Below are 22,716 nucleotides of genomic sequence, written 5' to 3'. Positions count from 1 at the left end.
TTAAATGTTTAAATGTTTAAATGTTTAAATGTTTAAATGTTTAAATGTTTAAATGTTTAAATGTTTAAATGTTTAATGTTTAAATGTTTAAATGTTTAAATGTTTAAATTTTAAATGTTTAAATTTTAAATGTTTAAATTTTAAATGTTTAAATGTTTAAATGTTTAAATGTTAAATGTTTAAATGTTTAAATGTTTAAATGTTCAAATGTTTAAATGTTCAAAGATGTGTGGAGAAGCCAGTCTATTGCTTTTATAAGGTCTTTACTTTCAATCAGGTACTTGTGGATGAGAATACTGCGTGAGGTCTACTGTTCACAGAACTATTAGTATAACAACTGTTTTAAGCCCCGCACACACACACATCTATTCTTGTTCGTACGATATTTAGCCGTCATTATGAATTTTATCATATTAAACGGAACTTGACAAATTAATATTATCTGTTTAATCTAATTGAATTTATAAGGATGGAAAATACCATACAAACTAAAATCGATGTGTGTTCAAATGGTGGAAAAACTTTTATAACTAGAAAAATTGCTCCAAAACGTTTTTACATTCAGTTGAAATTGAATAATCAAATTCTCAGTATTAGGAATAAATGTGAAGAAATAATGATATCACAGTGTGGTCCACGTTATAATGGCAGTGGAGAAAGATAAGAGAACAGCGTTGTCAATTATTAGCCTTTCCGATACCAGTATATCTTATGCAATATTAATAGTTTATTCTTGTTTGAAATATTCAATTATATTTCATTCGCCAAGAAAATTATGATTGATTTATTGATAATTATTGATAATTTTGTTCATTGATTATGGACCAATATTGTTTAAAACCGACCTGGCAATATTGCGGAGCTATAAAAGTATAGCGCTATACTATCAGCTTTGTCGAATGATAGACAATGATAGCAACACCAATGTCAATCAAATACTGCCACTATAACGTGGACCCCAAGTAACAGCTTATAGCAGGCTATGAAATAAACTTGCAGTAAGGCAGGCCACCTTTCAAACTGACTGGCTACTTCTTGGGATCTGAAACAAAATAAGCCAACTTTGTTGAGTAATAGCCGCCATTTTGTATTCTTCTCCACAACTTTATAAGTAGAGTTCTTTTATTGGAGTTATCCTCCTAGGTGGAAAGACGGATTAAATGTTGAATCGGAGAGGAAGAGACAAAGAAGAAGAAGAAGAAGAAGAAAAGCAGGATGAAGATGAAGAAGAAGAAGAAGGAAAAAAAGAAGAAGGAGAAGAAGAAGAAGACCAAGAAGAAGAAGAAGAAGGAGAGAAGAAGAAGAATTTCCCGCTTTGATAAAACGAACCCAAGCCTTTATTGCTCTTCCCATACTTTTTAGGCTGATATAATATGTACTATTTTCAAGGGGAATCCGAGAATTCTTCTTAAAGATTCCATCCGGCTTGAGGAGTTGTACTCTAGCCGCGCAGCTGGAGAGTGGAGATGCAATCAAAAACTTTAAATTACTCCTCTAAACTTGGAGCAGTACACTTGGGCAAGTAATGCTACTTAATGAGCCACAGCACTGTTTCGCCGCCCTATTTATAATCTTCTCGAATGAGCGACGCCACTGCCATGAATGATAATTCTCGTCCTAAACTTCTTGGAGTTCACCTGCTTTTGTATCCGAATGGGAAACTCTCAATATCTTGTAACAACTAAACGTCTTTATCTGAAATATCCACTCAGTCATACTTTTGTGAAAATTATGTATTTTTATGAATATTAAATAAGCTCTGTCACGTGGTATTTTAGCACCACAGAATATTTGAAGTGAACCAGTGAATTTTAATAGAATTATAAAATGGAAAATAAAGATAACCTAGTCAAATGACCACTCAAATAAAATCGAATATTGTTAGTGATGAAATATTTGTAATTAATGTTAAATTATCTGTGAACTCAGTGTTGTTGAAGAGTTCGTAATTTGTAATCAATTCCCATGAATATATCTTTAATTCGGAGAGAAATCTATAAGAAATCTGGACCACGCGCTAGCCCAGCAGAGACGAAAGGGACCTGCCTAATTAATTATTGGAAATAATTAATTCAATCCACGAGACCGTCAAGAACGTCATTAATGTGAGTGATAAATCAAACGAGCTCGTTTAAGGCCTTTCTACGCATAGTTGGGGGAATTAATCAAAGCGCTATTCAAATTAACTCAAATCCAATAAAAATTCGCAATGTGTTGAGTGCTATCACATAGTTTATAAGAACATTTTATGAATTTATTTGATATATGTAGGAAGCTTACTTCCGTGCATGGCATGAACTCATTAAAAGCCCTGAGATCTCATGTTTGAATATTAACTTATTAATTATTATTTTTGCTAATTGATCAAAGAAAGTCATATCAAATCTATAGACCAAACAAGTTTTAAATGATAGAATTATGAATTGACTTGAAGTCCATATATCAGTATTAAATACCAATTCATAAATTTTAAAACTCACTATTGTGAATGCTATCAAACTTTGTGATAATTATTCAGATTTTAGAAAAGAATTTATTTAAGGAAAATTATAGATATAGAAAATTTTATATACACTGTTTTATGGGAATATATTTTGTGTTTTATGTCAGCATACAAATCATAGAAATTTATTTTATCCTAATTTATCTCGTGATATACAGTTTGAGCTGTTTTGGTACCAATAAATATTCAGCAGCATATAAAATTATTGAATCAATTAATATCGATCTTATTAATAGCACTCAGTACTTATCATCCTTTGATGATAGTCACATTAGTCTGCCAGAAAAAATATATTGATAATTATATTAATAAGGTTCCAGTTATATCATATAAGGATGCAGAGAGCTTGAAGAACTGGCGTTGTAAGTTCTAAGGAATTTCAGAAGGATAAATTGGTGAATACTTGTATTCATGACAAGCGTTTTAAGGATCAACTAGAAAAAAACTATAGTTGGTCTTTATTATTCTCTATTGTGTACATGGTTACTGATAGTCAGTCATCAATTATTCTTTTGATTTTCTCACTGGTATTCTTCAAGAACTTCATAGAAGCAGCGGTAAGAATTAATAATCACCAGTCATTGAACCTTATGGTGATTGGTTGTGTTTGGAAAATTCATGTATCTACCACTGAGCTAGAGCTGAGGTTTTAACCCAGCAATTTTGCGAGCCGGACAGCCTCAATTATTTGTGAATTTATTCGCAAATTAGGGACTTTAACAACTGCTCTCGTAAATATCAAAAACACAACTTTACACAATGGCTTCATAACGTGGGACTCTATCATAAGAGATAACCCCCCAGGAAGCACGTCTTTACATAATGGCGCCACAAGCGTGAGGCATGATGAAAAGCTTACCTACTCAACCTTACTATCAATGATTAATAAAATTATTAATAAAACTGAAAGCTGCAAGAAGTATAATCTATTCAAATTCAATAATTCTAATAAATCATAGGAGAATTGAATAAATGAGCACATAGAAAATGTATCTTTCGGATAGAGTAAACGATACAGAAGTAAAAAAAGAGAAACAGGCTACTGCCCAAAACTTCTTCAATTTCATAATTTTGTCTTAAATTGTCCAAATATTATAGGTTATGTCCATTTCAATTTATACACTAAATCAGCAATCTGGATATAAAAATCAGAATGAAACAAACAATTTTAAACTTAGATAGATTAATAATAAAACTTCCGTAAAAACATAAAACAAACTTCATAATCATGAAGTATCATAATTAATTATGACCGATAATAAGACATATAATCTGACAGATCATAAGTTTCTGTGCAAAGTGGAACAGGCTCAATCTTTATTTTTTTTATAAAGCTTAATATTTTTTGTGATTGTGAAGGAAGATTTTTGTTTGGATTTGTATTTTGAAATTAATTAATCTCAAAAATTAAAAATTATTGTAGTACATACATTTTTTGGACTGAAAATAGTGTGTGAATTAAGTTATCATTTACATAACCTGTAGACTGTGTATTCCAAATTAAGGTTTAAAGCAGTTTTGGGCGAATGCCTGTTGTTTTTACCTGCAGTTTATCTATTGTCTATGGATAAATATTATCTATTATTATGCTTTGAATATGTATTTATCATTGTATGGCAAATAAATAAATCTGAAATTGCTCTCCTCTCCTCCCACCAGTGCATTGATAATTAGCACCTAATATGTAATTTCACCCACTTTCTTTCAAATTGCACCAATTGAGAAACAATAGACAAGAAGATGTAAAAATTCTTATGTGAGAGCACAGCTCGCCTAGTTGTTTCGATATTATAAATTATTGCCAGAATGGAAATTATTAGAAAAAGGCCATACAATGATATCTTACACAACAAGGACGAGAAGGGGCCTTTTGCAGGCGAGAATGATGTTTCAAGTCGAAGCGTTAGGCGAGACTAGAATATTCGAGCTCTGCAAAAGACATCCACGTCCAATTAATGCACACTTTTTCTGTCATAATAATCTAAAGAGTAATAATAAGGAAATAGCAAACATTACCTGCTTGTGCTGACGTTACTACATGCATTCTATAAACATAACCTAGTTTACAAATTCCGAATCTGGAAGTTGACGAAACTTCCACCTGGAGCGCTGAAGGTGTTTTTTCTTGTAGCAGTTTTGCTGTTCCTATTTCGGAACTAGGAAACATACTCGACTGTGAAGAAAACCTACGGTTTCATTACAGCTGTAATGAGAATCATAATATGATTAAACATATTATGCTTATTTGTTCTGCAAACAGCTGTTTACCGGATTGATTTCATGCAAGGAAAACAGCTGAAAATGAATGACTATGACATAAAATAAATTCTGACTGAGGAATATGCAGAGCAGAAGAATGGAGGAAGAACAGCCAGCCAATTAAAGTGATGAATGAAAACTGAAAGAAGCTCAGTTGCCAATTTGTCCATTAGACTCAGTCAATACACTGCTTTCAGAGAGGAAACTAAGTATGTACATCATGAGCAGTTGAACACTCATTTAGGAACGCTGGCCGTTTTAGCACGGCAACATCGCCGCCGCTGTATCGCTACTTTTCTCTGCTACGCATATCCCTTCAAGTCGGAATACCTTTTAATTCCACTTTAAAATGGTATCGCCTCAAGAGATTACTAAGTTTTTCTCTCCCGATCTGTGCTTCTTTGTAATAAAATAAATAGAATTTCCTTTTCAAGAAATTTAATCAAATTTTCGGTCCAAAAATTGAGGAACTAGAGATTGTTCATCGTTGAAGAAACAAAATTCAATTTCTTAAAAGCATTTTGATCCTTTATTTCCAGGCAACTAATTTTCCAGCTACATGTTTTTCCAATGTCTATCTCCTTATAGTCTGGCTGAGTCCTTATGTTATCTGAGATAACAGCTTCAATCGATATTGAATCCTCATGAATTTCATGGGAGAACACCATAAATCCCAAGACATGAGTCAACCCAGCATCACTTCTACAACACAAGCCAGCTACTTTCAATCATCCATATTCTATTTATTTTCTTCTTCTTTCCCTCTTTTCCTTCCTTTGTCTCTCCTTTTCTCTTTTTCATAACCCTTAGGTTCTATTTCTTCTCCTTCCGCTCACTCCTTCTGCTACTTCTGCTCTCCGTCACGCTGCATTAAAATTCCCCTTCGAATTCTCCTTATTCTTCTTCTTGCTTTTCATTCTCTCTTTTTCCTTTTTCTTATGCCTCTTCTCGTTCTTCTTCTACTTCTTCATTTCCCTCTTCTTCTCCTTTTTCTCGTTCGTCTTCATCTATTTTTTTTTTTTCTTCTTCTTCTTCTTCTTCTTCTTCTCGTTGGTCTTCTTCTATTTGTTTCATCCTCCTTTTTCTTCTTCTTCTTCTTCTTCTTCTTCTTCTTCTTCTTCTTCTTCTCCTTCTCCTTCTCATCCTCCTTGTTCTCCTCTTTCTCATCCTCTTTCTTCCATTTATCATCGAATCAATAAAATAATAATAATGATAATTTCTTCTTCATCTTTCTCCTCTTTGACTTTCTCTTCTTTTTCTTCTTCTCCTTCTCCCGGTCGTGTGTTAATGGGAACGATATTTTATATCCTTCTAAAAGAATCTACAATTATTTGTTGAAACATCGCCGATTTATGAAGTTATATCACATAATTATTATATTATTATCGTTATTCTTATTGCATTTCTACATTTATTCTCATTTATTCTTATTTAGACTTTGTGAAATTCGTTTAATAACTAGCATTATCGTCATTTAATGTAAATTAGTGTATAAGCCAGTAAATATTGTAGCATACATAAATAAAGAAATCTAATCTAATCTCATCCTCTTTCTTCCATTTCTTCTTCATCTTTCTCTTCCCCTTCCTCTTCTTGGTTTTCCTCGACTTCCTCTTCTTTTTCTTCTTCTTTTTCCTCTTTTTCTTCTTCTTTTTCCGCTTCTTCTTCTTTTTCCTCTTCTTCTTCTTCTTCTTTGTCTTCTTCTTGATTTCTCCTATTACTCATCCTTGTCCTTCATCTTCGTCTCCTAGTTCTTGTTCTTCTTCTTCCTCTCATCCTTTCTCCATTTTCTTCTCTTTGTTTTCCTCTATAATTGTTTTACACTTTTTCCCGTCTCCTCTTTGTTCTCTTCTACTTCTTCTTTTTCTTATTCTTCTTATTATTATTATACTTTCCTTTCACATCCTAGTTTCTTCTCCCGTCTTCTCCTCCATTTCAACTGCTGCTGTCTTCTCCTCCATCACCCCTCTCCCACCTCCTCTATCTATCTATCTCTATCGCATGATCTTGTCCTTCTCGTTGTTGTCCTTCTCATCCTCCTCCTCCCCTCCCCATCCTCCTCCTCCTATTTCTCCTTCTTCTACTCCTCCTCCTCCTCTTCCTCCAACCACTCTTCCTCCCACTCCTTCTCCTTCTACTCCTTCTCTCTCTACCGCTCCACCTCTTCCTCCTCCTCCTCCTCCTCCACCTTCTTACTCTTCTTCTTTCTCGGCTTCATCTTATTCTTCTGCTTCCTTCCCCTCTTCCTCCACCTTCTTCTTTTTCACCTTCTTCTCCTTCCTCTGCTTCATCTTATTCCATTTACGCCTCACCCATTTCGCCGGAGAAGCTATTCAAACATAACAGCAAGCAGTGCAGCCGGTGATGGGAGTGTATTTTTGCGATGCCATCCAAGCATCAGCAGATTCTATTTACATTTTCACGCTTTGATGGCTTTTTGCAGTTTTGCAGTCTCGCATCGCGCGCCAACTGAATGATGGCTTTCGCGGGTCGCGGATGATGGCAGAATAGAATAGGCACGCGCGGATTGGTTTTTACAACATTGAGTCAGCTATGTACTACGTATAGAATAGTATGTAGTATAGAAGTCAGTGAGAACATTCTTCAAGTTGTGATTTGACTTTGTAGAACGCAAGTCGGTTGGTTGCTATTTATAATTGGAAATACCAATGTAAATGGCTAATGTAATTGGAAAAACCAGTCATAGTTCCAACTTTGAATGAAAAAGTTTTGTTCTCAAAAAAGCACAAGTTACGAACATTTGAAATGGAAATCACACAATAGTTTTAAAATCATGTTTTATGAATGAATGAAACTAAATTGAAATTTTTTTTCCTACAGTTACGTTGAAAAGTGACCATTCCTGCACTGATTACAGAACGCGAAGAATCACTTTTCCGCTCTAGTGCGCAAATTATTACTTTGCGTATTATCTTGCAGCCATCCCAATCAGGTGTTGACATTGTTGGCGTGTATTTTGAATGCGAATTTGTTCTATCTATATTTTTTCTGACTTTCAAATAAATAAAAATGAGAACTCATTAAATTATACATTTTGAATATTATTTATTATTCACTATTTCAAATAATAATTTTTTCATTCATAAATTGATTGGTTGAAAAATTAAGATTCACTCAAAATGATTCAAATTTTCAAATTAATTGGATTAATCCAATTTTTAATTTGAATAAATGATCGATTATTAATTTTCAATTGGATTAACAAGTTTAAAATGAATTAAAGTTGTTATTAATAATAAAATTATTAACAAACAAACATTTGATGTATTTCAGCCATAATTTTACCCATAATCAACCATTTCTCATATTCAATGGTAACTGTAGGAAAAATCTGATGTGAAATACGTGCGCAAAGTTCCTCTGCTGCACTCAAGAAACCATTCCGCCCTCGCCTACGGCTCGTGCGTAAACGTTCCTTTCGGTGCAGCAAACTGTCACTTTGGGCACTAGTTGCACAAATAACTATTTTCTTACTTGGAAGAACAAATTTGTGACAAATGAAGAGAGGGGAAGTTAGGTCACGCCCTCTGAAATGTATACTCACTCCTGATTGGCTGTCAATCCTCCAATTGGTGACCTTTCCCCTGAGTTGTATCTAATTCCGAATCCCGCCACCAGAAGGCAGTAGGTAGGGTTGTGTTTTATTTTAGTACCTTTTAGAACTATGAGCACATGAATGATATCACCAGAGACAAGAAATATAGTGCTTATCCCTATCTTATCCTTATCCTTATCCTTATCCTCATCCTTATGCTTATCCTTTATCTATGATATTACTGAGCGAATGTAATATAGATGTAAATTCGCAATTAGAACTATTTCAAGCAGGGAACAGTAAACAATAATTAGCCATCACCTCATGTCATTCATTTCTGCGCTACTCCCATTCATGCTCGATTATCTCTCCAGCTATGTGGAAATATATACAATCACTCTTTCAAAAATCTGGTGTGATACACTCACACAACTTTCCTTGCTCATTGAACTGTGAGCCCCATTCTCAAACGAGAATAATTTAGGGGAATAACATAATGACGATTGGCGGCAACATATTTGAAACTACGATCAGATTTCTATATATGTGTATATATAATGATTGTTTTCAGAGTACTTTTTCCTTTGTGTAAATTGTGAAATTCGATGATTTTTTAAAAATAATTCTAAAGTCGTCAAAACAGCTGTTCTACAGATGAAATATCTCGACTATGTGTTCTTTTTATGAACTGCTCTATCTACCTACCTCATGGACGAGAACGAGGTTACAAAGTCCATTTCTCTAGGATGGGGTGGACCCCCATTAGTTTCCCAGGAAGGAGACTCATGCCAGTTGATAGAGCTGATGGATACAGAGTATGAATTTGAAAAAAAATCGGTCAAGTCATTTTTGAGAAAATCGTGGTTTTTAGTAATTATCCGCCATTTTTCTCAAGAATATTACGGAGCTCCTGCAATTTTCCCAGGAATGAGACTCATGTCAGTTGATAGGGCTTATGAATAGCTTATCCATGGTATAAATTTGAAAAAAATCGTTGGAGCCGTTTTCGAGAAAACCGTGTAAAACATGGTTTTTTAGTAATTATCCGCCATTTTGAATTCAATTCTATTGAATTTCTTATTGTCGGATCCTCATGGTATAAGGACCTAAAGTTTAAAATTTCAAGTCAATCGGTTGATTAGGAATGGAGTTATCGTGTTCACAGACACACACACCCACATACACACACACACACAGACCAACACCCAAAAATCATGTTTTTGGATTCGAGGGACCTTGAAACGTATAGAAAACTTGAAATTAGGGTACCTTAATTTTTTTGGAAAGCAATACTTTCCTTACCTATGGTAATAGGGCAAGGAAAGTAAAAAGGTACGTACATTCAAAGCTCAATACTTCCTCGGGTAATGTAAAGATTCATAAAATTACGAAACTTCACGGAAACATAAAAATGTCCATGGAAAATAACAAATCTGAATAAGGGAGGTAATGTAATCTCTATATATAGAAATGAATGTCTGTTTGTGTGTTAGTTTGTTTGTTTGTTCCCTATAGACTCAAAAACTACTTGACAGAACGGCATGAAACTTTGAGAATATGTTGTGTGAATATTGGTGATAGTGTCTGACCAGAAATTTTAATAGGGGGTAATAATTATTTATTAATCCATTTTACAGACCTATGTTTTCGAAATTTTCGGCCGAGAGGCTACCTATGATTTAGCCCCTAAAGTTACCAGCTGTATAATAAACACGTCACCCTGTGATAAGTTATTGTGTACTGGTATTAAAACGGTAGTTTGGAGTTGAAGTGAGTGTAGTTGATTGGTACCAGCTGTAGATAATCGTTCCTTGGAAGACCTATACAAATAATTATCACTCCCCTATCTTTGAGAAACTGAAAAATGTTCGAAGAATTTATTCACCTCATGGAAGAGAGTTGTTCATATTACATTCATTAATTACTGAAGAATAACAGACTAATTTACATTTTTTTTAAATTTAGCTTATTAGCTTATATTCATCCTAGAATGGAAGATGGAAAGAATGTGGAATTCTGTGGAATTCCTTGTACATCTCATATTTCCTGGACCATCTATTGACAATCAACAACTATGAAAACATTTCATCTTTGAAACACTGATTTAACCTATCTATTTTTTTTTTTAATTCAACACTTTACTGATAGATATTACTACCAATTTATTGAGAAGAATATGTTTTCGGAATATTATAAAAGCTGCATTACTACGCACATGGGAAGTCCGTATTGAGATGTAAATGAAAATTTTTATTGTCTGATAAATTTCATGATTCACCAAATAAAGTCAAGTGTGACATGAGATACATTGACTTTTTGGCGGTACGAAGTTCGCCGGGTAAGCTAGTAGTAAAATAATAACATCTGATATAAATCATTTATAATATTTAATAATCTAGTATCGTAATATTCAGGTTCACTCTTTCATCGTTTATTTATTTATTCATTCATCAATCCTGTGATAATGAGCAAAAAATGTATACAGTTTCAATTTGTATGTATCTAAAAGGGGACTCGTATTATTGTTTTTAATAGGATATCAGTAATACAGATTACAGTAAACGCGTATATTCCAGGAAAATAAATTTGCATTTTTAACGCCACCTGCACTTGATACGACGATACCAGTTGATTCATTCGCTGTATCAATATTTGCATGCATGCATCCAGCGGAGCAAATTTGCATACTATGGTGATGAGAGTTTGCAATTAATTAGAAAAATCATTAATATTGAAATCGCAAGATGGAAAATAGAGATGGTATGATTCGAGTCAAATTCAATTTTTAACGAGAATGTCAGAGTTGGTTTGCTCATTATTTTGAGTTTTGTTTTAGTGAGGAAAAAATTACGAACTTTCGTCTGCTGTCGTTGTATTTTTACTCTATGTTTCTTTCTTCATTCGGTTAATTATTGTATTTTTGTTGATACAAACTCATATTGATTGATTAGTTTAATGTTTAACCAGGTTAATGTGAGCTGAACGCTACAATGAGCGAAACCCTTGTTAGAATTTTCAAAAAAAAAGTCCATCCATCTAATTTTCCCATCTCATTTTTAAATTTCAAATTTCTATTTTTTCCCTCCAATATTTGGATGGAGCTATTTGAATTTTCATACCAAATTAATGGTATTATTGTGCATTTTTCATATTGAATTCAGCTACTGTAGTTTTATTATTCTATTTCTCATATTATTTCATTTTTATAATTTTGTAATTAGCTAAGTATATAATTTCTTCTTTTTTTCAAAATAATTGTATTATTTAAACTGTCTTGAAATTCAGAACTTCTACGATTTCTGGCGGATAATAAATTTTAAGTCTTAGGCACTATCATAATTATCATAATCATAATATGATATCATATATATTATATCTTCTTCTCATTTCGTTTATTTTATTTCATGAATATTATAATCACAACATTAAATGAATGATTAGGAGAGAATCATCATTACTATCATTCACTAAAAATAAAAATTTAGTTTTGACCCACGTTGGCAACATTTTCAGCAAAAAGATTAGGCACACTTAGGCACTTAACAATCAACTCTAGAATTTATCCTATTATATCAAGCGAGCAATTTCTGTATATATTTATTTATTTATTTGGGTATTTATTTATGTCCAACGGATCTCGAAAACAGCTCTAACAATTCTCACGAAATTTGAAACATAGTAGGTTTATGATATAGAGATTCGGTTGCACTAGGTCTCATAACTTGGAAAACTCGCTGATGGTCATGGAAATAAAATTATTCATCCTTGGCTAATTTCTCGTCTGTCGATAATGGAAGATGCGAGTGCGTGTGTGGGAGAGAGACAGAATTATGTTCAGTTGTTGAACTATTGCAATCAATCAGTTTATCTCACGAGAAATATTATCTGGTGATTTTATTCGACTTGATCAAAATATCTGATTTGTTGACATGACCAACGATATAATTTTATTCAAGTTCCATTATTCTTCTATTTATACTGTAGCAAACATAGAATTTATCATTCTAAATTAAAGTATAGCAAAATTTTCAAAGTTAATAATTATTTCACAGTTTTATGTGATTGGTGAGTGTTATTTTGTTATTCAATTTGGCTTGTGAACAATCTGAATTCAAGCTTTTTTGTTTTCAAATGCTTGGACTGAAAATTGGACCTGAATTCAAGTGTACGGAACATAATCTACTTTTTGGACTATTTATAGTGTATAAATCAAAATTCGGGGAAGAAACAGTTTTGGGCTGTGCCTGTTAGTCCTTCCCCACTCTTTCTAAAGAATCGTGTTCTGTTTATCAATGAAAAGATAAATAAATGAATGAATGAATAAATAAATTAATTAATAAATATACAAATGAATAAATAAATATAAACTATGCTTTTGTACTCCAGAGCGAAGCTCGGTGCCCCGATATTTGGAAGTAAATTGTTCAAGCCCAAAACATCCAATATTAATTTGCAGCTTTCCAAATCCGTATAGTTACAATCAAACCATGAATTAAACAATGACACATGGTCACATACAATCTATGAAGTTATATTAGTCCGTGAATATTATTACATCTCTATTTACATTTGTGTTCATATTGATGTTCATGCATCGGTGCAGTTGTTCCTATAGTGAAATTCACTTCAGAATGTCAGTTATATTCCCTAAAACTGACATCAACGCGTTCCACTCTGCAAATACTTGTAGTTTAATTTCCAGTCGCTAAAACACTAATGATTTTTCAAATCGCAAGCAAGCAAGCACTGTTTGATTCAAATTAAGCTTTCAAGTTTCAATAATCTTTCAGCGTTGACTCAAATTAAGCTTCCAATAAGCTCTCACTGTTCACTCAAATAAATTGAGCTTCAACTAAGCTCTCACATGAAATGAAAATGAAAATAAAATCTCATAGACTTGCGTCATAAAGAACTATTATTGCTGTGGGAACTGGAAACAAGAGTAGAATCTATTTCTATTTCTAGGACTTCTCTTAGCTTTATAGCTTCCACAGCTTCAACTTCGTATTGTTGTTGTCTTTTACTAGATGGAGTTTTTTTTGTCGACATGAGAGTCTGTTATTGGTATTGTGACATACTGTACTTCTGTTCAAGTAGCTAGCTATCTAGTTTTATAGATCAATAAGTTTGCCCTTGTTAAACAAGAAGACTGAAAATACTGTAGAAGTCTTAAAATGTAAACCCTGCTACCAAACAATTATGTTAATACTCATCTATTTCACTACCCATTACGAACTGCAATTATGTTGACTGTAGGCCTACAATATTAACCAAATTCCATATATTTTTTATTGAGCAGGATAATATTCATCTCCAATTCATCTTCACTAACACTTCTACAATAGTTATTTGTGCAACTAGTGCGCAAAGTGACAGTTTGCTGCACCGAAAGAAACGTTTAAGGAAAGGTTTCTTGAGTGCAGCAGAGGAACTTTGCACACATATTTCACATTAATTTTTCCTACAGTTACCATTTAATATGAGAAGTGGTTGATTATGGGTAAAATGATGGCTGAAATCAATCAGATGTTTGCCTGTATAATTTTGTTATTAATAACAACTTTAATTCATTTTAAACTTGATAATCCAATTGAAAATTAATGATCGATAATTTATTCAAATTAAAAATTAAATCAATCCAATTAATTCAAAAATTTGAATAATTTTGAGTGAATCTTTATTTGTAAATCATTTTTCAACTAATCAATTTATGAATGAAAAAATATTATTTGAAATAATGAATAATCAATAATATTCAAAATGTATAATTCAATGAGTTCTCTTTCTATTTATTTGAAAATCAGAAATTATAGATAGAACAAATTCACATTCAAAATACACTCCAACAATGTCAACAGCTGATTGGGATGGCTGCAAGATAATAAGCAAAGTATTAAGAGTACGCAATGTAATACTTTGCACACTAGAGCGGAAAAGTGATTCTTTGCATACTGTAATCAGTACAGGAATAGTCACTTTTCAAGGTAACTTTAGAAAAATAAGGAACTGCATTTTTGTAGAAGTGTAGCTCCGGAATTGTGAATTTTGATTTATTGAAGAGTGAAAAAGCGCTATCAAAAATTATATTTCCAAATAAATTGACTTGATGACAATCCTGCCATTGATTGGAGGAGGAGAGAAGATTTCAACCCAGAATGTCATCTCAACTATTTAGGCAGTCTCACAAGAGGAGAGATAGAGTGAGAGAGGGATTCCTGGATTGCTGTTCCCACGGGTATTTCAGCAACGGATCATATCACGATGCTCTGCGCAGTCAAGGGATGAATTCGGATAATACAGAAATTATGCACACTGATTACCAAGTAATCTCTACTAGATAATTGGACTGATAACATTTACAATTGATTGGATCTTATTCTATTTTGAATAAACAAATGGACAGGGTGAAAAACTTTTGAACAATTATTATTGTTTGTGAAGCTCATAAAAGCATTCTTTCTATTACTGAATTTTTCACCCACTGAAAGCTGCAAACTATTGATAAAGTTTGGAACTACACTCACTACAGTCGGGAGAGAGTAGGCAGAGTTGAAAAAATGACTCAACATGTGCTGACGTCTAGTGGCAGAATTCAGAGTTAAGGTGCAATTACGCTGTATTTACGGCTGTAGTTTATTAAATTAATATCGGGGCACCGAGCTTCGCAAGTTATTCATTTATTGATAAACAGAACACAATTCTTCAAAATGATTGGGGAAGGACTAACAGGCACAGCCCAAAACTGTTTCTTCCCCAAATTTCGATTTATACACTATAAATGGTCCAAAACATAGGTTATGTTCCATACACTTGAATTCAGGTTCAATTTTCAGTCCAAATATTTAAAAACAGAAAAGTTCTAATTTAGATTGTTCACAAACTTAATTGAATAACAAAATAACACTCACTAATCATTTAAAACTGTAAAATAATTATTAACTTTGAATATTATGATTTACCATTTTTCATGTCAACAAATCAGATTATTTTGATCGAGTCTATTAAAATGTCTAGATTTCTCGCAAGATACGGTAAGCTGATTGATTACACAGCTGATCTCCCACACAGGCATACGCATCTTCTGTTATCGACAGACGACGTAATTATCATCTGTTTTTCCAAGGATGAATTATCCTTTTCATGTACTTCAGCGAGTTTTCCCAGGGATGAGACCTAGTGCAAACAAATTTTCATATTATAAACCTACTATGTTCTTAATTTCGTTAGAGCTGTTCTGAATCGTTAGAGCCGTTTTCGAGATCCGGTGAAATACAAACATTATAAACATCTAAACATATAAACAGAAATTGTTCGTTTAATAGTATAGGATACAGTAATAGACTACGTAACATCGCTTAGGTTTGAATCTTTGGGTTTCAACCTGTTGATTAATTCAGGAGAGTAAATAAGTTACCCTTACCACGGAATAAGCATAAAGTGTAGTGTTTCTTTCCTCGTTTCTTTCCGTTTCTTTCCTTTCAAGTAGTGTTTCTTTCCTCTGTGCCCTTACCCAACAAGGTTTGCCACTATCTATATACAGGATTCCAAGTTTGAACTGAAAAATATTCAGTAACCAAAAGAAAGGAGACATTGAAATTCAAATTGTACTTTATTCTCATAAAAGGTTGTTTGTTTTGTATTGCAGCTGATAGGTCCGCAATTCATCCAGGCGATCCGGCCCTCCCTGGAGCAGCAATGGACGGCGGAGACGGCGGCTGCATGGACGGCGCTGTTCGCGCACATGGGCGCCATCATGAAGGCGGAAATGGTGGGCGCCGAGGAGGAGGCGAACCGCGCCAAGGCCGCCCAATAGCAGCAGTCCGGCCGGCGGCCTTCGCTCTACAAGCGGCGCTGGAGTCTCGCACGCAAACAATAACAGGTGATCAGTAATAAAGTGAAATTAAGTCGAGTTTAGTTTAGTTGAATTAAGTTTTGTTTTTAGTTTGAATTCAGTTTTTTCTTCTTCTCCTTCTCCTTCTTCTTCTTCTTCTTCTTCTTCTTCTTCGACTGATTACTCGTTGCCATCGCTCAAACTACTTAGTTTTGCTGGTAACGCCAATGATAATATTATAATCGATTTTTAATGGAAAATATTTTAATTTTAAGTTTTTGTAATGTATTGTATATGAAAATTTTTATATTTTTCACATTTGTAAAGTTTGTTTAATGATTTTGGCAATTTTGGCAATTTCTTCTTCTTCTTGCTCTGGCGCAAATGTTGCGGGAAAACAGACAAACAGACAAGTTAAAATGTTGTGGACCGTTTACATTATTACAAGTTCCCGTCATTCGATCTCTATATTTCGTGTAAATCTTCTTCAGACTTGAAGAAATTTGCGGTGCAGAGAAATGGAGGGAGATCAGCCAATTGCAGTGATGGATTGAGTCATAGGTGGAAGCGTAGTTGTCAATTTGTCGAATAGATTCAGTTGAGTCTGTAATTGCAGAGAGGAAACTTCCAAGTTTAACATGAGCGCTTAAATACTCACTGGAAATTAGAGAACGCTGGCCGGTACACAACGGTAACATAGCCGCCGCAGTATCCCTGCCGCTGTGTGCTTTCTCTGCTGCGCATGTACATCCCAAGTCCGAAGTTAATTTCAACAAAGGATAGTCATGTTGCAGCGTTGAATTTGTGGTAATAATGCAGACGAGGTTCTACAAACAGTTTTGTGTAGCAGACACGTCAGAAAGAGACATCTCTTGCAATCTCGTCTGTGATTCCAAACTCTACAAACTAGCTGAGTCATCGACTAGACTAGAAGACGAAATATTACAAAACACTAGAACTGGAATTGATTTGTTTCATCTCATGGACACGATACTATAAACAAAATAGTTGATTTATTCGAGGCCTCTATAGTTGAGGCCTCTCGGAATGAACATGGCCTTACGGAAGCGATTTTATTCAACTATATTTCCTTTGCTTATCGAAGTCAGTACATTACTGACACTGCGAGGGGCAAACAAACCATTTCATCCGAGTGGGTAAGCTTTAGCATTGGAGTAGGTGAGACCAAACCTCAACTTCTCAACAAACTTCACCTGTTTCTTATCCTTCATCCCTACTTTTGTCTTGTTCTCTTCTCTTCCATCACATACTTTTCTCTCGTGTTCTCAAATTCTATCATCTACCTTCATCTTCAGATCACTACAAATTATTCTTCAACTTCAGTACTATCAGATCTCCATTTGGTCCTCAATATAATTTGCCCATTCATCATCGACACCTCAATACGTTGGAGTAGGTACGCACTGCAAATATGTATCCGGCCATTTTATTTTTATTTTTTTAATGAGGCAAATCTTGTTGTATCCGGCCAAGTAGAGTTGATTCGAGTTAAGTTTCGTTAAGTAGAATTGCATGGTGATGAGTTGATTGGGTTGAATTGAATTGAGTTGAAATAAGTTGAATCAAGTCGAATTATGTAGGCTTGGGTCCTGTAAAATGTAATTGGGTGTAGTTGATTTGAGTAGAACTGAGTAGAGTTGATTCGATTCAAGTTAAATCAAATAGATTCTAGTTGAGTTGAACTGAGTCTGGGTTTGAGTGAAATCAGAACAAGAACCAAATATGATATTTTAAAATAATATACCAGTCACTCAGTTTCTCTACAGTTTATAAAATACATAACTTTGATACATCCATTTCGCTATATTTAGCTTTTAGATTATGAAATGTAAAAGGACACACTCTGAAAAAGAAGGAAGAGGGAGAATATTAGGAGAATAATTATGATAAAAAGTAAGAAGAGTGGAGGAAGTGGAGATAGGGGGAGGATGAGATGGTGGAGGAGGAGGAGGAGGAGGAGGAGGAGGAAGAGGAGCAGGAGTACCAGGATAAGCAGGGAAAAACAGCGAAAAGAGAAAATAGTAAGAGGAGTATGGTGGAGGAGGAATAGGAGGAAAAAGAGGAGGAGGGGGTTGAAGAGGAGGAAAGGGAGGAGGAGGATGAGTAGCAAGTAAAGGCATGCATAAAGAGCTCAGTTGCATTAGTTTGAAAGGGATACTGGGAAAAAGGCTTATTTCCGCGCCTAATCCCCATCTTACTCACGTTTAATTAACGAGAGATGGTGGCAGTTTGGGGGGGCTGGTAAGGGCTGGGGGGATTTTAAACAAAGCTATAGTTATGGAGAAAAGGGGGAATGGGGTAGCAAACCAGAATACCTAACTTGGCTGTAACGTAGAGGAGGAGATGATGGAGGAGGTGGAGGAGTAGGAGGTGGAGGAAGAGGGGAAGGAGAAGATTGCGAGGAGGAGGAGGAGGAGGAGGAGGAAGAGGAGGAGAGTAGGAGGAAGAGGAGGAGGAGTAGGAGGAAGAGGAGGAGGAGGAGTAGTAGGAGGAGGAAGGGAGGGGTGAGAAGAAGGATGATGAGGAGATGGTGAAGAAGAAGGTAGAAAAGAAAGGTGAAGGAGAAGGAGGAAGAGAAAATTGTGGAAGGAGGAGGCGTAAGTGTAGGAGTAGAAGGAGGGTGAGAAGAAGGATGAGGAGGAGTTGGAGAAGAAGAAGGTGGAAAAGAAAGATTTTGTAAGTAGTGATGGGGAAGGAAAAGGTGGAGGGGAAGGAGGATTAGGAAGAGAAGGTAATGAAGTAGTAGAAGAAGAGGGAGAATGAGGAGGATCTGGAGAAGGAGTAGAAAGAGAAGAATAATTCAGAAGGTAGAGGAGGAGAAGGAGAAGGAGAAAAAGAAGAAGAAGAAGAATGAGGAGAAGTTGGAGAAGAAGAAGAAATAAAAGAATAATTTAGAAGGTAGAGAAGAAAAAGGAAGAAGGAGGAGAGTGTAAAGGCGAAGGTGGAGAGGAGGGATGAGGAGGAAGAGGAAGAGAAGGTGGAGAAGGAGTGTGAGAAGGGTAAAAGGAAGAAGAAAACAAGAAGAAGAAGAACAACAAGAATAATAAGGAGAAGAGGATGTTGATGAAAGAGTAGGAGGAGATGGAGGAGGAGGATGAGGGGTATGAGGAGGAGGATGAGGAGGAGGAGGAGTAGGAGGAGGATGAGAAGGTGGAGGTTGTGTTGGCAGGAGAGAGGGAGGGGGTGGAGTGTTTGGAGGAGGAGGAAGTTATAAAGGGGCAGTGCGAGAAGGAAGTTTGAGGCCGGCAAAGTAAAATCCTCAACAATAAACAAACAATGAAAATAAATTAGTCTGTCATGACAAACTTGCTACTTAGTGTCATAAGTTATTGGAAGACGACTTGGGACGTAGATGAGTTGAGAAATCTGTGTGGGCTAATGCAATGAATGAGGAGCGCGGATTGTGACGTAGCAATTAATTGAAAAGTACGCCATTGGTTTAAAAATGTCAACTTGATTGATCTGGTTGATTTGTCTTGTGATGAGGATCGTCTGAGTTTGGGATTAATTTATTATTCAATTAATTGCTGTTAGAGAAGATTTCAGGCATCAGTTTTAATGACGATTATTCACGTTTTTACTTTCCTTGCCCTACTACCATAGGTAAGGAAAGTATTGCTTTCCAAAAAAAAATTAAGGTACCCCAATTTCAAGTTTACTATACGTTTCAAGGTCCCCTGAGTCCAAAAACATTATTTGTGTGTGTGTGTGTGTGTGTGTGTGTGTGTGTGTGTGTGTGTGTGTGTGTGTGTGTGTGTGTGTGTGTGTGTGTGTGTTGTGTGTGTATGCCTGTGAACACAATAACTCCATTCCTAATCAACCGATTGACTTGAAATTTTAAACTTAAGGTCCTTATACCATGATGATCCGACAATAAGAAATTAAATAAAATTAAATTCAAAATGGCGGATAATGACTAAAAAACCATGTTTTTCACGGTTTTCTCGAACAGGTCTAACGATTTTCCTCAAATTTATACCATGGATAGCTATTTATAAGCCCTATTAACTGACTTGAGTCTCATTTCTGGGAAAATTGCAGGAGCTCCGTAATATTCCTGAGAAGAATGAATTTTGTTAAATTTCTATCACGATTTTCTCAAAAATGACTTGACCGATTTTTTTCAAATTCATACCCTGTATAGTTATATATCAGCTCTATTAACTGGCGTGAGTCTCCTCGCTGAGAAATTAACAGGGGGTCCACCCCATCCTTGAGAAATTTACTTTGTAACCTCCTTCTCGTGCGTGAGGTAGGTAGGTAGAGCAGTTTATTCAAAAGAACACATGTCGATATTTTATTTGTAGAACAGCTGTTTTGACAACTTTTAAAAAATCCTCAAATTTCACAATTCAAACAAAGGAAAATGTACTCTGAAGACAATAACAATAGTATAATCGCAGTTTTAATTATTTAGCCGCCAATCGGCATAATGTTATTCCCTAAATTATCTTCGTTAATGAGGCTTATAGATCAATGAACAAGGAAAGTTGTGTGAGTGTACCACACCAAATTTTTTCAAGTGCTGTGACCGCAATAATGAATCATTCTTATATATTATATTCATTAATTAATATCATTAACATATATTCATTATTATATTATTTTCAGTTAATATTTAATATTGTGAAAAATTGAATACTATTGATATGAAGATTTTACACTCAACACTATAATATCTGCAACAATCATAGGGAGATGCGTAAAATGATGAATTAATACATGAAATTGAAGAGAATACGATGCTCTATAAGCTCATGATTAGCACAGATTTCTTCAATTAACTGATGAAAAGTTAAGGTTGAAAAGGCTATAAAATGCTAAAAAGATGTAAAATCGGAGCCGTAGCAGTTTTCTTTGGAATGTAAAGGTGCGTACAGATATACGCGCCGCTAGCATGAGCAATTCACTTCTAATCAGCTGATGCCAAGCTTTTTATATCTGTATCTTACCGTTTCTGTAAAAATACAGATATAATCAACTGATTAAAAGTGAATTGCTCATGTTCGCGGCGCGTATATCTGTACGCACCTTAACAACTTTGAAAGCTCATATTTAGAAACCTATGAGCGATATGGGGCCATGTTACAGGTAAAACTTGTAGGCTAATTAATAAGCTTCAATTTTGTATTCGGATAAAATTTTCGAAACTTGCATATTTCTTGTGAAATATGCAAAAAACCAAAATATGGTACTTTCAAACCACCCCCACCACCTTAGCAAACGGGGTAGGAGTGAGGACTTTTGATATGTTTACCCCCTTACTATCCCTAAAAGAACTGCGGGGTCAAAAATTGTATTGTGTTCCAAACTTTTCCCTCTATACCTTTTATTGAGCCTGGACTATAAACTAAACTAAGGCAGTTCCTGGACCACCAGGAGTGAATATCTGTACCCTACAGTACAACTGTTGAAAGCATAGTGAGATGCACAGTTCTGTCTGAGAGTTTTTCAAATTTTCGAATTTCTTTGAAATATTGATCTTCCCTAGGTCTTTCTTTGAATTTGAAATTTCATATGGAAATTTATCCATGGATATAGATCCATAGACTCATAGACTCAACTTGGCGAGCTGAACAAAAAAGCTTCCTGCTCCCGATAAATTGTTCACAACATAATCATCAAATTTGGTCTCAGGGGCTCCATGGGGCAGAATTTTCAAAGTTTGGAGGTTTTCCTGAAGCCTCCAGTGTGCTATGCAACAGATTCGGTGTTCACTTTCACCAGACAAAAAGCAGTATTGAGTGTAAATTTCTGTCATTTGTTGCTTTAATATAATAAAAGAAATGGACTTTTTGGTCATAGCACACCGATGAAATTCATTTCATATTATGCCAACACCATCTCAGGGAGATTGATTGATTGTTTATTGATCGAGCTAAGTGAGGTTTAAGATTTAAGTCGACGGTTTGGCATTTCTCTTAATGTTTAAATGTTTAAATATTCAAATGTTCATATGTTTATATGTTGCGCATTCACGGCGAAACGCGGTAATAGATTTTCATGAAATTTGACAGGTATGTTCCTTTTTAAATTGCGCGTCGACTTATATACAAGATTTTTGGAAATGTTGCATTTCAAGGATTATATACAAGGAAAAAGAAGCCTCCTTCATACGCCAATATTAGAGTAAAAATCAGACTTAGAATTATTCATCATAAATCAGCTGTTTAGTGGACTATAATACTACCCGTTCAAAATAATCGAACATCTTGAAAATTTATCTTTCAATCAACGTTAGTAGACAGTTGACTATAATACTACCCGTTCAAAAACATCGAACATCTTGAAAATGTATCTTTCCATCAACGTTGTAGACAGTTGCAGCCAGACCATAAACAGCGCTCACACTCACATTCCGGGACGACACGTCACGGTACGATAGGATAGAAAGCTATCATGCCAACACTCTCTCAGAGAGATTGATTCATTGTTTATATGCCTTCATTAGGGCTGAAAGACTCCAGATCCTCTCTGCGGAGAGAGAGCGAGTGAGAGAGAGGGTGAGGGAAAGAGAGAGATTGATTGATTGATTAATTGATTGCC

General features: G+C 34.8%; 1 protein-coding gene across 1 annotated transcript in view; it reads left to right on the top strand.

Annotated features, from left to right (window-relative positions):
- LOC111047389 (cytoglobin-2) overlaps window positions 1–22,716 on the top strand; it is a gene marked incomplete in the record, with an annotated part of 290,098 nt that overhangs the window by 251,663 nt on the left and 15,719 nt on the right. The window contains 1 exon segment of the mRNA XM_039427689.1: window positions 15,964–16,197. Coding sequence (XP_039283623.1) covers window positions 15,964–16,131 — 168 coding nt within the window.

Source organism: Nilaparvata lugens, chromosome 5, assembly GCF_014356525.2.
Source record: "Nilaparvata lugens isolate BPH chromosome 5, ASM1435652v1, whole genome shotgun sequence".
Taxonomy (NCBI): domain Eukaryota; kingdom Metazoa; phylum Arthropoda; class Insecta; order Hemiptera; family Delphacidae; genus Nilaparvata; species Nilaparvata lugens.
The sequence above is the reverse complement of the archived record's forward strand: the minus strand, read 5'-3'. Positions and strand labels throughout refer to the sequence as shown.